Below are 14,744 nucleotides of genomic sequence, written 5' to 3'. Positions count from 1 at the left end.
TCAACTGATATATTGTAGGGAAGCACAACAGATGTCTTCATAAATGATAAATCTTCTGTTTGCAAAGTCTGAATTACTGAAAAATGGGAGAAATATATAGGGTTAGGCTAACACTATAAGGCTTTCAATTAAATCTATTAACCATAAGAATCAAAACTGATGACGTTTAATGACCAAAGGTATGAAATGGTGCTTTATAAGAAATAAATAAGTTATCGTACAGAAATACAATGGAAAAGAGATAATTGAGTGATGTGATATAGATCAATATGAGCAAGCATGACATTGACAGTGGGAACCAGACATTGCTGCTAAATGGCTCTGTGGCATACACAAATTTATTGGGAACAGAAGTACCAAATTACAATATCAAGTAGAATAGTATGATGTCAGAAGTTTACACAGGTTTAAAACACAATCATACAAAATCACAGAATAAAAATCTAGTACAACCTTCAGCCACAGAAGTACCACCTCCATTTCGAGTAGTCTTGAATATCAAATTAGGAAATACCAGATTGTGGATGAAGAAAGTATTGCCATATGGTTGCACTGATATTCATCTCTTAAGCATCTTCTATTGCAGATAGAATACAGAGCTAGACAGACCTCTAAACTAACAGACTAAGTCCTTTTTAAAGTAAATTACTGCAGTAATAATGGTTTCTAATATTATATAACACCTTCCTATTCTGGGATCTGCAAATCTCTGGAGGTAGAACTAATCTATAGTTATAATAATGCCTATAGTCCTGTCTCAATAGCTTAACTCTGGTACTGAATAACACAAACATTTACACAAGAAATATGTAGCAATAACCTTTTCTGTAATTGCTGACATTATAACTAAGGCAAGGTTTAAAATTATTCTACTGAGGTATACAATACAGAGCATAAGAAAGATGAGAGGAAATATGACTGATTGTTTTTTAACGTTATTATGCTTCTCTAAAATGTGTTTAGGATTAGTAGACTGATAACTGATTTGCTTTCAGCACATACTACATGTACAGACTGTTAGGCAAATTATAGTGTCTACTTCAGGCAAGATCCAACAACCTTTGCTCTTGCAAGCTAATAGTTATTCTTCTAAGAACTCCTGAAATCTCAGGCACAGATCAATTTAATACCAGTCAGTTCATAATTCTAAGCAGAAAAGCTCAACAAAAACCACATGGGACAATGACAGGAAAACAGATACACTGCCGATTTGTCTCATTTATTCCCATCTGTTACAGACGGCTTTTTACCCGAAGGCATGAACATTTACCTTTCTGTTCCTGTTAAAATTTTCTCATCATCTTTCATTATCTATGCTGTTATGTTTTATTTCCACTGATTCTTCTCCCAAATAATCTCTTAAATTGACAATTTTTTTATGCATCACAGAAAAATAGTGTTTCCTTATATCAGTATCCATTTTGTTGTTTTTCAACAGAAAATTTTCAGGTGTAAAGAGAAGTATTTTTTAAATCACTGAATGATAATAAAAGCCACTAAATCAATATGTCACTTTCAACACATTTTTTTTAAAATCACAGAACACTATTTCACTTATAAACTGCTGTGATTTAAAATGCAATAAATCACAACAATTCATTACAGTATACCTGTCTTCTACGTTGGCTTCAGAATGAATACTATAACCCCTGCATCACTTTATTTAATCATAAAAAAATAAAAAAGTGAAATACCATTCTCAATAAAATTCACCATTTGATATTTACAATGTATTAACAGGATCTTTATTAATCTTCATAGTCTGAAATTTGGTTTCCCCTCACAAAATGTCTGAAGTTGTATTACTAAATCCACAGCCATACCATACTAAATCTACATATTTGGCATGCACTATAGAAGAAGCACTACTAGAAAAATAATCCAAAAGCTTATTTACCCAAGAAAAAAAAAATACCAATGTACAAACACTGTAAAGAGTCTTGTTTAGCTGAAGGTAGAGTAGCTGTCTAGGCATCTCAGGATGTAGTGAAAAGGAAATATAGGTGTTATTAAAGTTTACAATAAAGACAACGCACAGTGGGGTTGAGGAATATATCCATACACCATTTATGGTGAGCCATAAAACCGGCCAGGTAGCTAGCCATTCTTTCTGCAAATTGTCATCTACACACATGGAACTCAGATTACACACTACAGCAACTTGCAGTAAAAGGAGAAGAGTGCTCACTACTTTAAGACAGCTTCACTAAAGCTGACACTAGACACACATAATAAGAAAGTGTTACATTGCAAATATACTTACTGCAGGGCATGTTACCTTAGCTAGGCAAGCTCCCTATGTTAATCATAAAATCAGACCCAAACTATGAGTTGAAAGGTAAAAATCTGTTTCTATTGGATGCACAATGTACAGACTGACCTTTCACCTTATCAGCAGAATTATTCAACACATTTTAGAATATCCAGTATAATTTTCTTCTATATAGATAAAACGAGAAAAGCGATGGGATATTCAAAATATATTCAAGTTAGAGAATATGCCCAAATGAGACTTACAGAAAATGATATGCAAATAGATTATCCATAATTCACACAGGTCAGAAATTACTCATGGCATAATGACACTAGACAGTCTTTTCCATATGTGGCTTATGAGCCATTTTTGTGGAGCTCTTCCTTGATCGTCATCATACTGCCTCTTCTTAGTTTTAACTACCCATTCAAAATTAATGATGAAAAATAGCATGAGGTTAAGGTCAAGAATCAGAAGGGAGAAATCTTACCAGGAAATAGCAGTAATAGTTGCTACTGGTTGAACAGTGGCAGATCTGTTTTACCAGATGTGAATAACAGAACTGGTTAGGTCAGTCTTAAACTGAACAGTTCATTTTGTCTAACCTTACTCAAGCCATCATGAAGAGTCAAACTGACCTTGCAAGTAGGGCAAGAGTTAAAAACTGGTCTGCATCACATTCCTAAATGGTATTATAGTTAAGTCAATATGAAAGTTATTCTAAAAATTCTCACAAACCTAGCCTTCAAACACACCACTATAAGCACAAATACTAACAACTGCATATGCCTGTAGGCAGGAAAATTAAGAGAAAGTGATTATTGTTAGCACCTCCTTCCTGCAGTCATTAATGGAGAGGAGAAACTGGGAAAATTCATCACAGTTCACCCTTTATGCCTAGTTAGAAACTATAAGAACACACAGAACAACAGGAGATAATTCCTGAACAGTGTTAGTCAAAAGACATTCATCATGTAACACAGAAACACAAGAAATGGAAATATGCATGGGTAGGCAATCCCCCCCAAAAAAACTTTCAGTGGCAAGTTGTCATGATATCTCTATGAATCATATTTTTTAAAGTCTACAAAAGGAATAATAGAAGTGAGAGTATAGTGAAAAAAAAAAATCACCTTTTTGACCATCTTTCCACACAATTTTTCGGTTCTTTTCATAATGTTTATTTAACCAAGTAAGGATGATTCGCTCATACGGAGAATATATGTTACTGGATAAAGGTTCTGATTTTATTCTTGGCATGTTCAGCACATTTTCCAAATTGAACGGATCACTGGTCTTACGCGAAGAAACACGAGGAAGAACAAACACCTGAAATTAGAAACAGTGTTTTTAAAAACAAACTATAAAAAGAACAATTTCAAGATGAATATTAAAAAGTAACACTTCACAATCAAAAAGTTTTCTAGTTTAGTAAGTATTTTAGAGATTACACATAAGCATAAATGTATAACAAAGAACAAAGTTGCAGAGGTTTGGGGGAAATCTTTTACTTCCTTAAAAAATATATAAATACTTTGTTTCCATATTTTTTCCAAGTTTTGATGAACTGGATGATATCACTGGATCATGTATTACTGTGTACATTAAACAAACAAACAAACAAAAAACTTCTAATTACTGAACTACTAAAAGGATCTGCTGTGCAATCTATAAAACAAAAATCTTATTATCAAAAAAGTTATTATTTCATGGCACAGTTGTGCCTTTAGATGCAGATTACACTGACTGTTCCTCCTGAAAAATAAACCATGTTACAGTGTCTACAGTGAAATTCTTTGTACTCAGAGGTTATTGATTAGGTCTTACACGATCCCACATTAAAAATATAAGAAATTATATACATATATATAGATGTATATAGCATATACAAAAATATAAGTAAGTTAAAATTAAAAAATCTATACAATACTCAATAACTGATTTTTTTTTTCAATTTGATTTTTTTTTTCAAATTGAAATGATGTTGTAGAAAAAGATATTTGAAGGAGGATCAAAGAACTTGGTTTTCAGAAAGAGAAGGAATACAACTGTTTTGGTTCCAACCAACTTCATCAATCAGGCCTGAACCCTTTGACCAGTGACTAAAAGCATCAAGAACCCTGTCCGTTTTGCATAAATGCGAACTACACTGCATCAGCTCCATGGTTTCCTTTCAGCTACTCAGAATGGTAACAGCTTGCACCCTTTTTATAATTGTTTCTCTTCCTACTAGTTTCTGACCACAGCTTGTAAAAGATACATTAGAGAAAGCATCAATTTCTTGAAGCAAGGTGTTAGAACTTTTTCATCCCTCCATTTGCTGCAGATGGAGAGGAATCCTCTTGCATTAAGTATGACACAGTTACAGCCATGTGACTTAACAGCTCCCACATCTATATTTGGATTTCCTTCTTTCCAGTCAACATAAAGGACTCTCATCATTGCTTTCTACTTTTTCTGAAGAAGACATTTTGTGACATAGTAATATATAAAACCTAGCTAACTATTAACATGCATGAGACCAAATTGTAGCATCCATGTTGAACTACAATAAAAAGAAAATGGAATCACCTTGAAGCATTTCAACTCAGCATAATCTTGTGCCATGCAGACATAGCTCAACTAACTTAATTTTAGTTTCTTTAGAACTATTTTGATTTCTGTCCTTGATGCTTTATTGAGTTGCATAGGAATATCTTAAGAGAGAAAGACATCTCAGACTTTTACATCATCAACCTCAGATACAAATCTGAAGAAAGCAACAACAACAAAAAAGCAAGTAAATAAACATGATTTCATGCCTTTCTCAAAAGGCATTGTCCTTGCAGGTGAATTTATTGCAATGTTCCTTCATCAGAATAACCTGACATTCTATCAAAAGAATGAAAACAGGAAAGAGTAATGGCAACTACATTTAGGAGAAAATGTGCAATGTTGTTTACCCATCAAACATTCTTTTACTGTCTTTTACCAAGAAAATTCAAATCCATCCTAATTCAAGATGTTCATATCTACATTACTATTTAGATCCTGTTGAGGGAACAGGGCATTAGCATATAGTACACCATATTTATAAAAATTTTCAGAGATAAAGTTAGGAAATGCTATTACTTTTAACTATAAAAAGGATCCTCATTACCACATGCTCAGTAAATCTAAAGATAAATTGTGTTTCTTGAAAATCTGCCTTGACCCATAGGCTAAAATACTGCTTTTATTGTCAGTACTTGTTTCCATTATCCTAGAGTTTCAAGATTTTTAGAATACCAGCAATATTTTAGGCCATTCTCAAAAAGAAAGCTTGAAGTACACCCTTATGGTTTATGAAGTTCCCCTTTTATTCTCCACAGACTCTACCTTTTTTTTTTTTTTTTTTTTCAGAACAAATTTGATAAGCTGGTGTTATGTATATGCTTTTTCATCTGGAACTTCTGCAGCAACTGAAGTTTTCATAACAGGAAAGTGAACCATAATGCATCAGGTATGGACCTGAAAGCAGTATGGATGACATTCTGTCTGATAAAGAATACTATCAAGCATTTCTAAGAACAGCATTTTATTTCCAAAATAAAATTGGATAAGAAAACATCCCTGGTGAATAGATGAATTCTTTCAACATTTTCTTTAAATTGTTGTGTGCTGTTTGTGTAAGAAAGGATTCTGTTTCATCTTATCTTTCTTGAAATCAAGCTATCATAGTCACAAAAAAAAATTGTCTCTATTTTCATTTTAATGAAAATCCTTTTAAGATATGAAGCATTTTTTAACTTCAGAATATTTAAAAACTAGCCCCAATAAATATTTTTATATGAAACAATCTTGCTGTCTTGACAGTTCATATCCTGTTTTTCTTTATTGTTCAGATGCTTTCTTTACAAAATGAATAAAATAAATAAATAAACCCTGTTCAGCAACAGTCACAGCTGTCCTTGTCAAAAATGGGTTTGAACAAAAAGGTATGAAAGAGAGAACAGGGCATTGAATGTCAAGTGACTAGATTCAATATAAAGTAATGTTAAGATTTCTGTTTCTTCTTTACTATGTCGAATTGAATATCACGTTATGTTTGGCCTTATGTGGTATGGCTAAACACGTAAAGCAGAGAAGTACAATTTCTAAGACATTAGAAGGGCAGAGAAGACAAATATGATGTTACAAGTCTGTAAAAATGTACCGTCATGTGACAGAAAGATGAGGGAATAATGAATGAGTAACTGAAACATGTTTCTCACGCAGGAAAAAGGAAACTAGAATGACAAAGAATATGACTTCACAAAAGGTTTAAGCTTAAACCTGAACTACTTTCTTATCCCCAGCAACCATGTCCTCTGTCATGTTCTGTATACACCTATGGTCAGAGAGATGACAGATCTACTGGGAACCACCCTACTCCATGAACTTCAATTACTGCACTGCAAAACTTCCCTTACTGCACTAGTTCTCGCATAATGAAGGCAGTCTGTCTCTGCCTTCATTACACTCTCTCTACAGATATTTACACACACTGATGAGATCCCCCCTGGACCTTTCTCACCTCCTGGCTGGACAGTCCCAGCTCTCTCAAACTCTCCTTGTAACACAGATGCACAAAACTTTATCATCTTTGGAACTCTTCATGGAAGTCACTCTAGTATACCCATTTCTTTCTGAAGAGCCCATATAATATTTATATTTTTCATTTATTTTCTTCCCTTTGCATAGAAATGTGTAAATACTTATTTTCAAATGTACAAACATTACTGATCATCTGTGAGCACACCAGGAATAGTTTGGAAAACTCAAATATCCAAAATATTTATCTAACATCAGCAAAAATAAAATTAAATACTATTTCAGAGGTCCATATTGACCAAATTCATGTCTTAGAATTACAAAATTACTTAGATAGTATTACAAAAATGCTTATCTATTTAAAAATTCCAGTCTAATATAAGATAACACAATGGCTGCATATGTCTAGTCAACTAAGTATTTCCAGTGGAACGGTTTTCTAAGCAGGATTACAAAAAAGTATGGCATAGTTTTCTTTTTGTAATAGAAAATTCTATAACATTTAATCCTGTAAAATGCAGATTTCTCTGACAGTATTTCGTAACTGAAACACATTAACTCACTGCTAGTTTCAGAACTAAGAAAACTGAAGTGTTCTTATTTAAACTAATACCAGATAGGCTGCTACAGAAATATAAAATATTTGAGAAATATTTAGTTTTAAAGATCTTTTTGAAAAATAACTTGAGTACAGTAAACAAAACAGTTTTTCAAAACAGTTTTTTGTCATTAGTTCTTCAGAATGTACGTAGCAAATGTGCCTACAATTTACCTTGTATACTTGCAGTAGCACATCTGTCCAAGCTCGTTTGCTAATTGTCTCAAATACGCTGTCCTCCAGAATGAATAGGTGTTCGTTGCTAAACATATCTGAGTTTTTCTCATCTCCTTGTTTCAACTCAGTCATGTGGGCCTCCAGGTAAAGGAAAGATAGCAGTTATTTTCAATATTAATTTCAACAGCTTGGATAGGAAATTCACAAGAGGACAATAATCAATCAACGGCATAAATGAGTGTAATAGTGATCAGCACTGGAATCATTCATAATTCAACACCATCTCAAGAATGAGAAGGTCAATACAGAATCAACAGGAATTTAAAGAAGCAATCAGGACAGAGAATCAAAACTATGTTGTGTTTTTATATATATATATGTATATATATATATATAAAATGGATGGGAAGCAGTAAAATTAATTCCATTCTGAAAAAAAAAACTAGACTGTTCAAAATTAATAACAGGTATCAGAGGTATTAGAAGGAATGGAAGAGAAAACCTGGGGAAGGGTGTAAATGCAGCAGCTTAAAGTTCTGTTCAATCTTATGTGTGTGCTTTGATTTATAGAATCCAAAGAGTCACCACAGTAGGACTACTCAAGGTCCACAGAGAATTTGCATTAGGCTTTGAAGGATTAACACTAAACATGTGGTCTCTGTTTAAAAAACAAACAAAAAACTACCTTCAACAGAGTTTGCACTTTAATCCACTTCTTATAATAATCAGGTTCAAGCAGGAATTCTGGCATAACATGAGGAAGACATGCTCCTTGGCTTCTAAGATCATAAAAAAGGAAAAGTTAATGGGGAGGCAAGATAACTCTTTTTATAGGCAGGGTGGTTTCTTTATGAGAACTGCTCCTCCATAAAGAATTAATTGCAGCACAAAAACTCAAAACATATAATACCAATGTTAAAGCCAAAGAACCATTGTTACATAACATTAGTAGAATTAAAACTTGATGATGCTCATATCTCTCTGTAGATCTGATACTGGAAGTCTTATGGGTATAAGCAAAGGTATTTCAAAACTTTGTTAATTGTCAAACTGACCTATCATCTACTTTCAAGTGACTAATAAACACAATAGAAAAAGTAACTGCAGTAAAAAAAGGGAATCGCAATGGCCTGATACTAAAAAAATAAAGCTAACTATCAGTTGAAGAAAGGCTATTCTTTATTTCAAATGATGCAGTTTAAGCAAACGTTACTGGAGAGGAAAGTAGTGAAGAATTATTAGATTTATTTTTCTCAGGACAGCACAAAAGTTTCCTGACTTTTATGTCAGAAGAACTCTTTTAGTGTATCTAGACTTACATTGCTCTCTCCGTGTTTTTAACACAGCTAATGTGAAAAATAATCACACAAGCATTTCTTGTTATTTAACTAGTCCCTCATTCAAATGAAATAATCATACTTCTCTTGTACCATGCAGTCCAAATTCAATTTGCTTTGTGCATTAAAAGTCATACATCACAGACTGAAATTAGAAACATGACAGTTTATTTCTCATCCCACAGAATTATATTGTGCTGGTAGGAGTACATTTTTGTCTCCATATTGTACATAGTGACATTATCATCTCAGATAAAATTTCATATTTCATAAAATTATCCAGTATGTTTTTTTTTAAAAACAGAAATATTTTAATCAAGGACCCAAAATAGCATCAAGTATTAGTCTGGTTCTAAATTCACCATGTCTGAAATTCCCGTTTTCAATTAAATCACAAGCTCTGTTCTCTGAAATCCCTTTAAAACTTCAAATCTTTCCAAATGATAAAAGAAAGAAGCTATGCAATATTCATCTTTTAAGATGTTCTATCTTCCTTTCAAAGTTTTTAGTTGGTAGATATATGGGAATAGATGCAATCTATGATTTTCATCCTCAAAAAAGCTATATACCAATGTTATATATCAGCATGCCATGCAGCTGCTTCTGGCAGCTGCTGCCAGTTTGGTTATTAGGAAAAGATTCTTCACCAAGACGGTGGTCAGGCACAGGACCAGACTCCCCAGAGAAGTGGTCACGACACCAAACATTCCGGAGTTCAAGAAGCATTTGGACAACACTCTCAGACACATGGTCTGATTTCTGGGCGGTCCTGTGTGGAGCCAGCAGTTGGACTCAATGATCCTTGTGGGTCTCTTTGAACTGGGGATATGCTATGATCATAGTCAACATGGGTTCTATCTAACTGAATGTTCTCATAATTGGCCAGATTTTGTTACTGAAGAACACTGTCTTACAAAGAAACCTTCCTCATAATAGGATAATAAAAGGATAAAGTGGATATTTAAAATAATATATAATATGGATAAGTGGATATTTAAAATGATGCCAGTTCTCAAAGATCAGCATTTTTATGTTGTTAAGATGTTCCTCAAGACACACAGCTTGCAACAAATGAGTTAATTCTACTTGTACTGTAAAATAACCAAACTTTTCCTTAACTGTAATGGTAAAATACCAAGGAAGCCTTTTGATAGCAAGAGAAATGCAACCGATACTTGGAATGTTGCTTAGAACAGTTAATGACTCCTCCTCATTCAGTAACTGAAAAACTTGAAAGATGAATCACACTTCATTTGAACCACGCTGACCAGAAAGTAGTAGTTAGCAGGAAGAAAGCTGAAGACTGTATGTTTCTATTCTTTGATTGCTCTCCTGGGCTTTACAGGAAGGAGGGAATGCTGCACTTTCTGCAAATCACAATGAACATGTAGGGATAGCAGATGACATGAATTACTCATCTCTAGGCTGACTCTGTATGTCCTACCATCATTACATTTGTGCACTGTATTATTATACAGTTCTGCCAGCAGTCCAAATGTCAGACATTTTTTCACTGGGATCTAAAAGCACTCTTAAATAATAACCTGTGAAGAAATGAAAGTATCCTAGGTAATCCTAAAATGCACAGGTAGAAGAATACTATCCATAAAGCACAAAAAATAACAAAACTTGATAGGACTCACACAAACTAGGAACAGGCAGAAACTGACAGAATAATGCTAAGCATATACTGAGCACAAATTTAATCATCTAGCATCAAATATATACAAGCACAGGAGTCCAGCTGAAACTGGTTCTTGACCTATGTAGTTTTGCTAGGACTGTTACTGATTATGTCTTCATTTCCAAACATCAGACCACGTCAGTCATCAGCCATTGATGTATCTGCGTACAGAGGTGCTCAACTCAGCCTTGACCGACTGTCTACTGCTCCAGTTTTGCTCTGAATATGTCAGTGAGTTAATGGACAAAATTCAGTAAGACTGAAGGCTTTTGTTAAAATTTGGCTATTAAATAGCTTTCCAAATTGCCCCAGAAACTGCATTAAAAACACTTCAGCACTTCTTTACAGTTGCAGTTATGCTTAGCAAAAGTGGTTGGGACTGACTCACACCAAAACTCGTAATTTTCAAATAGGCAATTAACATCATGCATGCTTTTGATCAAGAGTAACAAGCTATATACTTTTATACCACTTGATTCATATATCATGTTTGTTTATGTACAGATTAATACATGAAGTTCAAAGTAAGAGAAGTTTTACACTAAAGTGTACTGCTGAACCATCCTAAAGATAAAACTTCTAGCCTTTGTTGAAGCACAGCATAATCCAACATTGAGGTGCCTGGTCTCATAGAGAGCTATTTGCATATCCAATTCTTTGTCCTAACTGAGAAACACAGCAAGGTCTTCTGCATAAGAATAGAAGAGAATTAGTTTCAATACTAAATTTAAATACTGGGTTCTCTACAAAATCTCAGTGGGAAGATTGGACACAAGAGCCATCAGTCTCCATGAGGAGAAAATGTTGAACCTATCTAGGAATGCTCCAAAAGTATCCCATGAAAATTCTTTAAGGAAACATCTGTGAAAGAACATTTTGATGGAAGCTGCTGAACAGACCAACTCTGATAGGGATAACTTAGGGATAACTAAGGAAGTGCAACTGTTGGAGAGTGTCTAGAGGAGGGCTACTAAGATGATGAAGGGCCTAGAGGGGAAGAAGTATGAGGAGCGGCTGAGGTCACTTGGCCTGTTCAGCCTGGAAAAGAGGAGGCTGAGGGGAGACCTCATCGCGGTCTACAGCTTCCTCACGAGGGGGAGTGGAGGGGAAGGTGCCGATCTATTCTCTTTAGTGACCAGTGATAGAACCCGTGGGAATGGTGTCAAGCTGAGGCAGGGGAGGTTTAGGCTGGACATCAGGAAGAGGTTCTTCACTGAGGGGTTTGCTGCGCACTGAAACAGGCTCCCCGGAATGTAATCACAGCACCAAGCCTGTCGGAGTTTAAGAAGCGTTTGGACTGTGCGCTTAGTCACATGGTCTGAATTTTTGGGTAGACCTGTGTGGTGCCAGGAGTTGGACTTGATGATCCTTATGGGTCCCTTGCAACTCGGGATATTCTATGATTCTAACTTGAGGCATAAGATATGCAAAACGACGGCTATCTGACTGAGTCCTTGCCAAAGGCTGCTATCATATAAACAAAATAAGATGTATAGAAGACCTTTCTGGTACAACTTTAATGTAACGTTGTACTAATTTCCTTGGAAAAATATTTCCACTTGTGTTGCTAATTCCCAATGTTATGAATAAATATTTGTTTGCATTTCACAATAAACAAACTTGAGATAAATAAGATAAAGAGACGTTCTTTCTCTCTCTCTCTAAGGTGCAATGACACTTGAAGCTAGACAGAAGACTAGGTAGATCAGCTAGACTGGTACTAAAAGACCAAAATCAAAGTCTGTGTTAATTTGAGTTAGGGCTATAAAATCCCATAGTTAGGGCTGAGAGGCACATCAGCTCCAGCCTTGAGTAGTAGTTACACACTTCTGTCACTCTTGATAGGAACTGAGCAGAAGCAATCAACCTGCTAATTCAAAGGATTAATGAAACTTGGAATTGTTAACACAGGTAATAGGGTTCAGAAGAGGAAGTAAGACTTGAAGTTGCTCTTGACTACTCTCCTAGCTTGTCATTAGACCTAAGGCAGTGGCAATCAAAAGGTTCTTTCTTGAGCTGGAACTAAAGTTTTTTATCCCTTTGACCTCAGAAAAACAACAATATACTGATTAAATAAACAAGAAAAACTCTTAAATCTACTTAGAGGACCATTCATATTTCCACATACTCCATGCCTTGTTCTCTGGATAGACGTGACATTCCTTCAGAAGAATAATCAACAGGGTGGCATTAATAATATGATGCCAAGACATTCTTAGCAGTCCATTGCCTAATGACTCCAGCCTTTAAGATTCAATGTGGTGGGATGTATCCATCAATTTTTTTATTTAGTATCAGAATGGATGTTGAAACTGTGAAAACAGGAATCTGTATGCATTGTTCTCCTTACTGAAGAAAGCCAAAGATACTGTTCTACCATTGCTACAATGGTTCCTCCAAATTATCTACCATAATATACCAATGATGCACAGAAGAGTGCTATTCTGACTTATTTTTAAAATGAATGACATGGCTGAAAGTTTCAGATAAAGGTCCAACGTTGTTTTGGATCCAGAGAATACCTTTGTTTCCCCTTCCCTGTTAATGTTGTAAACACTTAATCTCGAAGGCCAAAATTTTTTACTTTCTGTTCACTTGGTTGCTCTGCTACCAATGTGAAGTCACACTGCTATCAATGTGAAGATTGAGACAGCTTTTCTTTTTTTTTAAAAAAAAAAGATATTTAAATTTAACAAGCTGTGCGCAGCTCTTTTTAGAGTCTTCCATCAGGCTTTCTGATTCAGTGCATTGAGTAAGCTTATGGGATCTAATGAGGCGACTCAGCGTTCCCAGGAAGATAGAATTATTGAAAGTACAATTCTAGAACAGAACAGACAGATGTGTTTGGGATAACAGTAGATAAACAGTATGGTTTTCTGTTTAAGTGAAGTTTTAAAAAGTTATAATTTAGCACTCTTGTGTAGTTCTGTTGATAGATATCATAGAAGAGATGCTTGTTTAAGGTGCTACATTGAGCATTATTCTGCTTTCAGACCTGAAGCATGAGAAAAATGCTTGTTGTATCTGCTGGTATATCATTGCAACTACTGATCTTTCTGTTACATAAGAAACAGTGTGCATTGATCTCATTATGAGTTCAGATATGACTACATCATGGTCCATTATTTTCAAATGAAAACTTGTATTTAGGACAGTAAGTAAATAGTTCTTAAACAGAAGGACAGCCTCTTGAACGCTACCGAGGATGCTGAAAAGATGCAGAGATGCTGTGTTTCAGGTCTTCTAATGATCTGTAAGGAACTTGTGACATTAGAATTTCTCTAAAGTTAATTGTCTTCTGTTTCACAGCAACAGACAAGAAGGATAAAAAAGGAGTTTATTAACCTTTTTTGATTTGCGCCATCTTTGAAGGTTGTTCCATTTTACGTTACGAAATAAGACTATCAGTTAAGATTGCTAGTAGCTAAATCTATTCAGCAGCAGGAGTAGTGCTTCCATTTCTTGGCATATTGTTAATATGAAAGACAAATATATTACTAAGTTTACAAAATGTATTGCTAAAGCCAGTGATTACAGGGCAACGAGCATCAGTGGAATGGTAAAATCATTCATAACAAACCTGATCCAACTATCTACTCAGTCTAAGAGATTAGGTTAGTAGTTGTTTTCTTTCATAACAGTGGGAAGAGAGTTCCTGTGGAATCCCTGTGTTGAATATAACCCTATCAAAGGACACCTTGATTAGTGGAAGCTGCAGAGAATACCTTAGTAAAAAAATAAAATAAAATTATAATAGAAAAGTCTTATATCACAAAAGATGCACTATAAAAGAGGCCCTAAGCCTAGTCTTTAGTTGGAATTTTGAACTATGCTAATTAAAAGGGGGAAAAAAGAAAGAAAGATTTTATCACACATGTACTTACTTAAGGAAAGCAAGGAACGTAGAATGCTGCCAATGGAGCTGTAAAATTTGTTCAACAGGATCAAGGGGCAGTGACCGGCTCAATGTAATGCCGGGTAACAACTGTCCACTCAGGTGGAATAACATGTCGTAAACAGTCTTAGTATCTTTGCCAAGGTTTTGTTTAAAAACATTTTCTTGAGAAGAACTCCTCTGGTCTTTACAGACATCACTAAGAGACAAAAAGCTTACGATATTACTCTTAAACGAACAAAACAAGC

The 14,744-nt window shown here is 34.7% G+C and overlaps 1 protein-coding gene across 2 annotated transcripts in view; it reads right to left on the bottom strand.

Annotated features, from left to right (window-relative positions):
- The window catches only part of LOC121057126 (cilia- and flagella-associated protein 47-like), a 302,279-nt gene that overhangs the window by 226,102 nt on the left and 61,433 nt on the right, over positions 1–14,744 (bottom strand). For both annotated transcript variants that reach the window (XM_040530883.1, XM_040530892.1), the window contains 4 exons: positions 14,486–14,695; positions 8,266–8,359; positions 7,578–7,718; positions 3,388–3,583 (listed from right to left, as the gene is read on the bottom strand). In XM_040530883.1, the coding sequence (XP_040386817.1) occupies positions 3,388–3,583; positions 7,578–7,718; positions 8,266–8,359; positions 14,486–14,695 (641 nt within the window). The remainder of the gene's footprint in view (positions 1–3,387; positions 3,584–7,577; positions 7,719–8,265; positions 8,360–14,485; positions 14,696–14,744) is intronic.

Source organism: Cygnus olor, chromosome 1, assembly GCF_009769625.2.
Source record: "Cygnus olor isolate bCygOlo1 chromosome 1, bCygOlo1.pri.v2, whole genome shotgun sequence".
Classification (NCBI taxonomy): Eukaryota; Metazoa; Chordata; class Aves; order Anseriformes; family Anatidae; genus Cygnus; species Cygnus olor.
The sequence above is the reverse complement of the archived record's forward strand: the minus strand, read 5'-3'. Positions and strand labels throughout refer to the sequence as shown.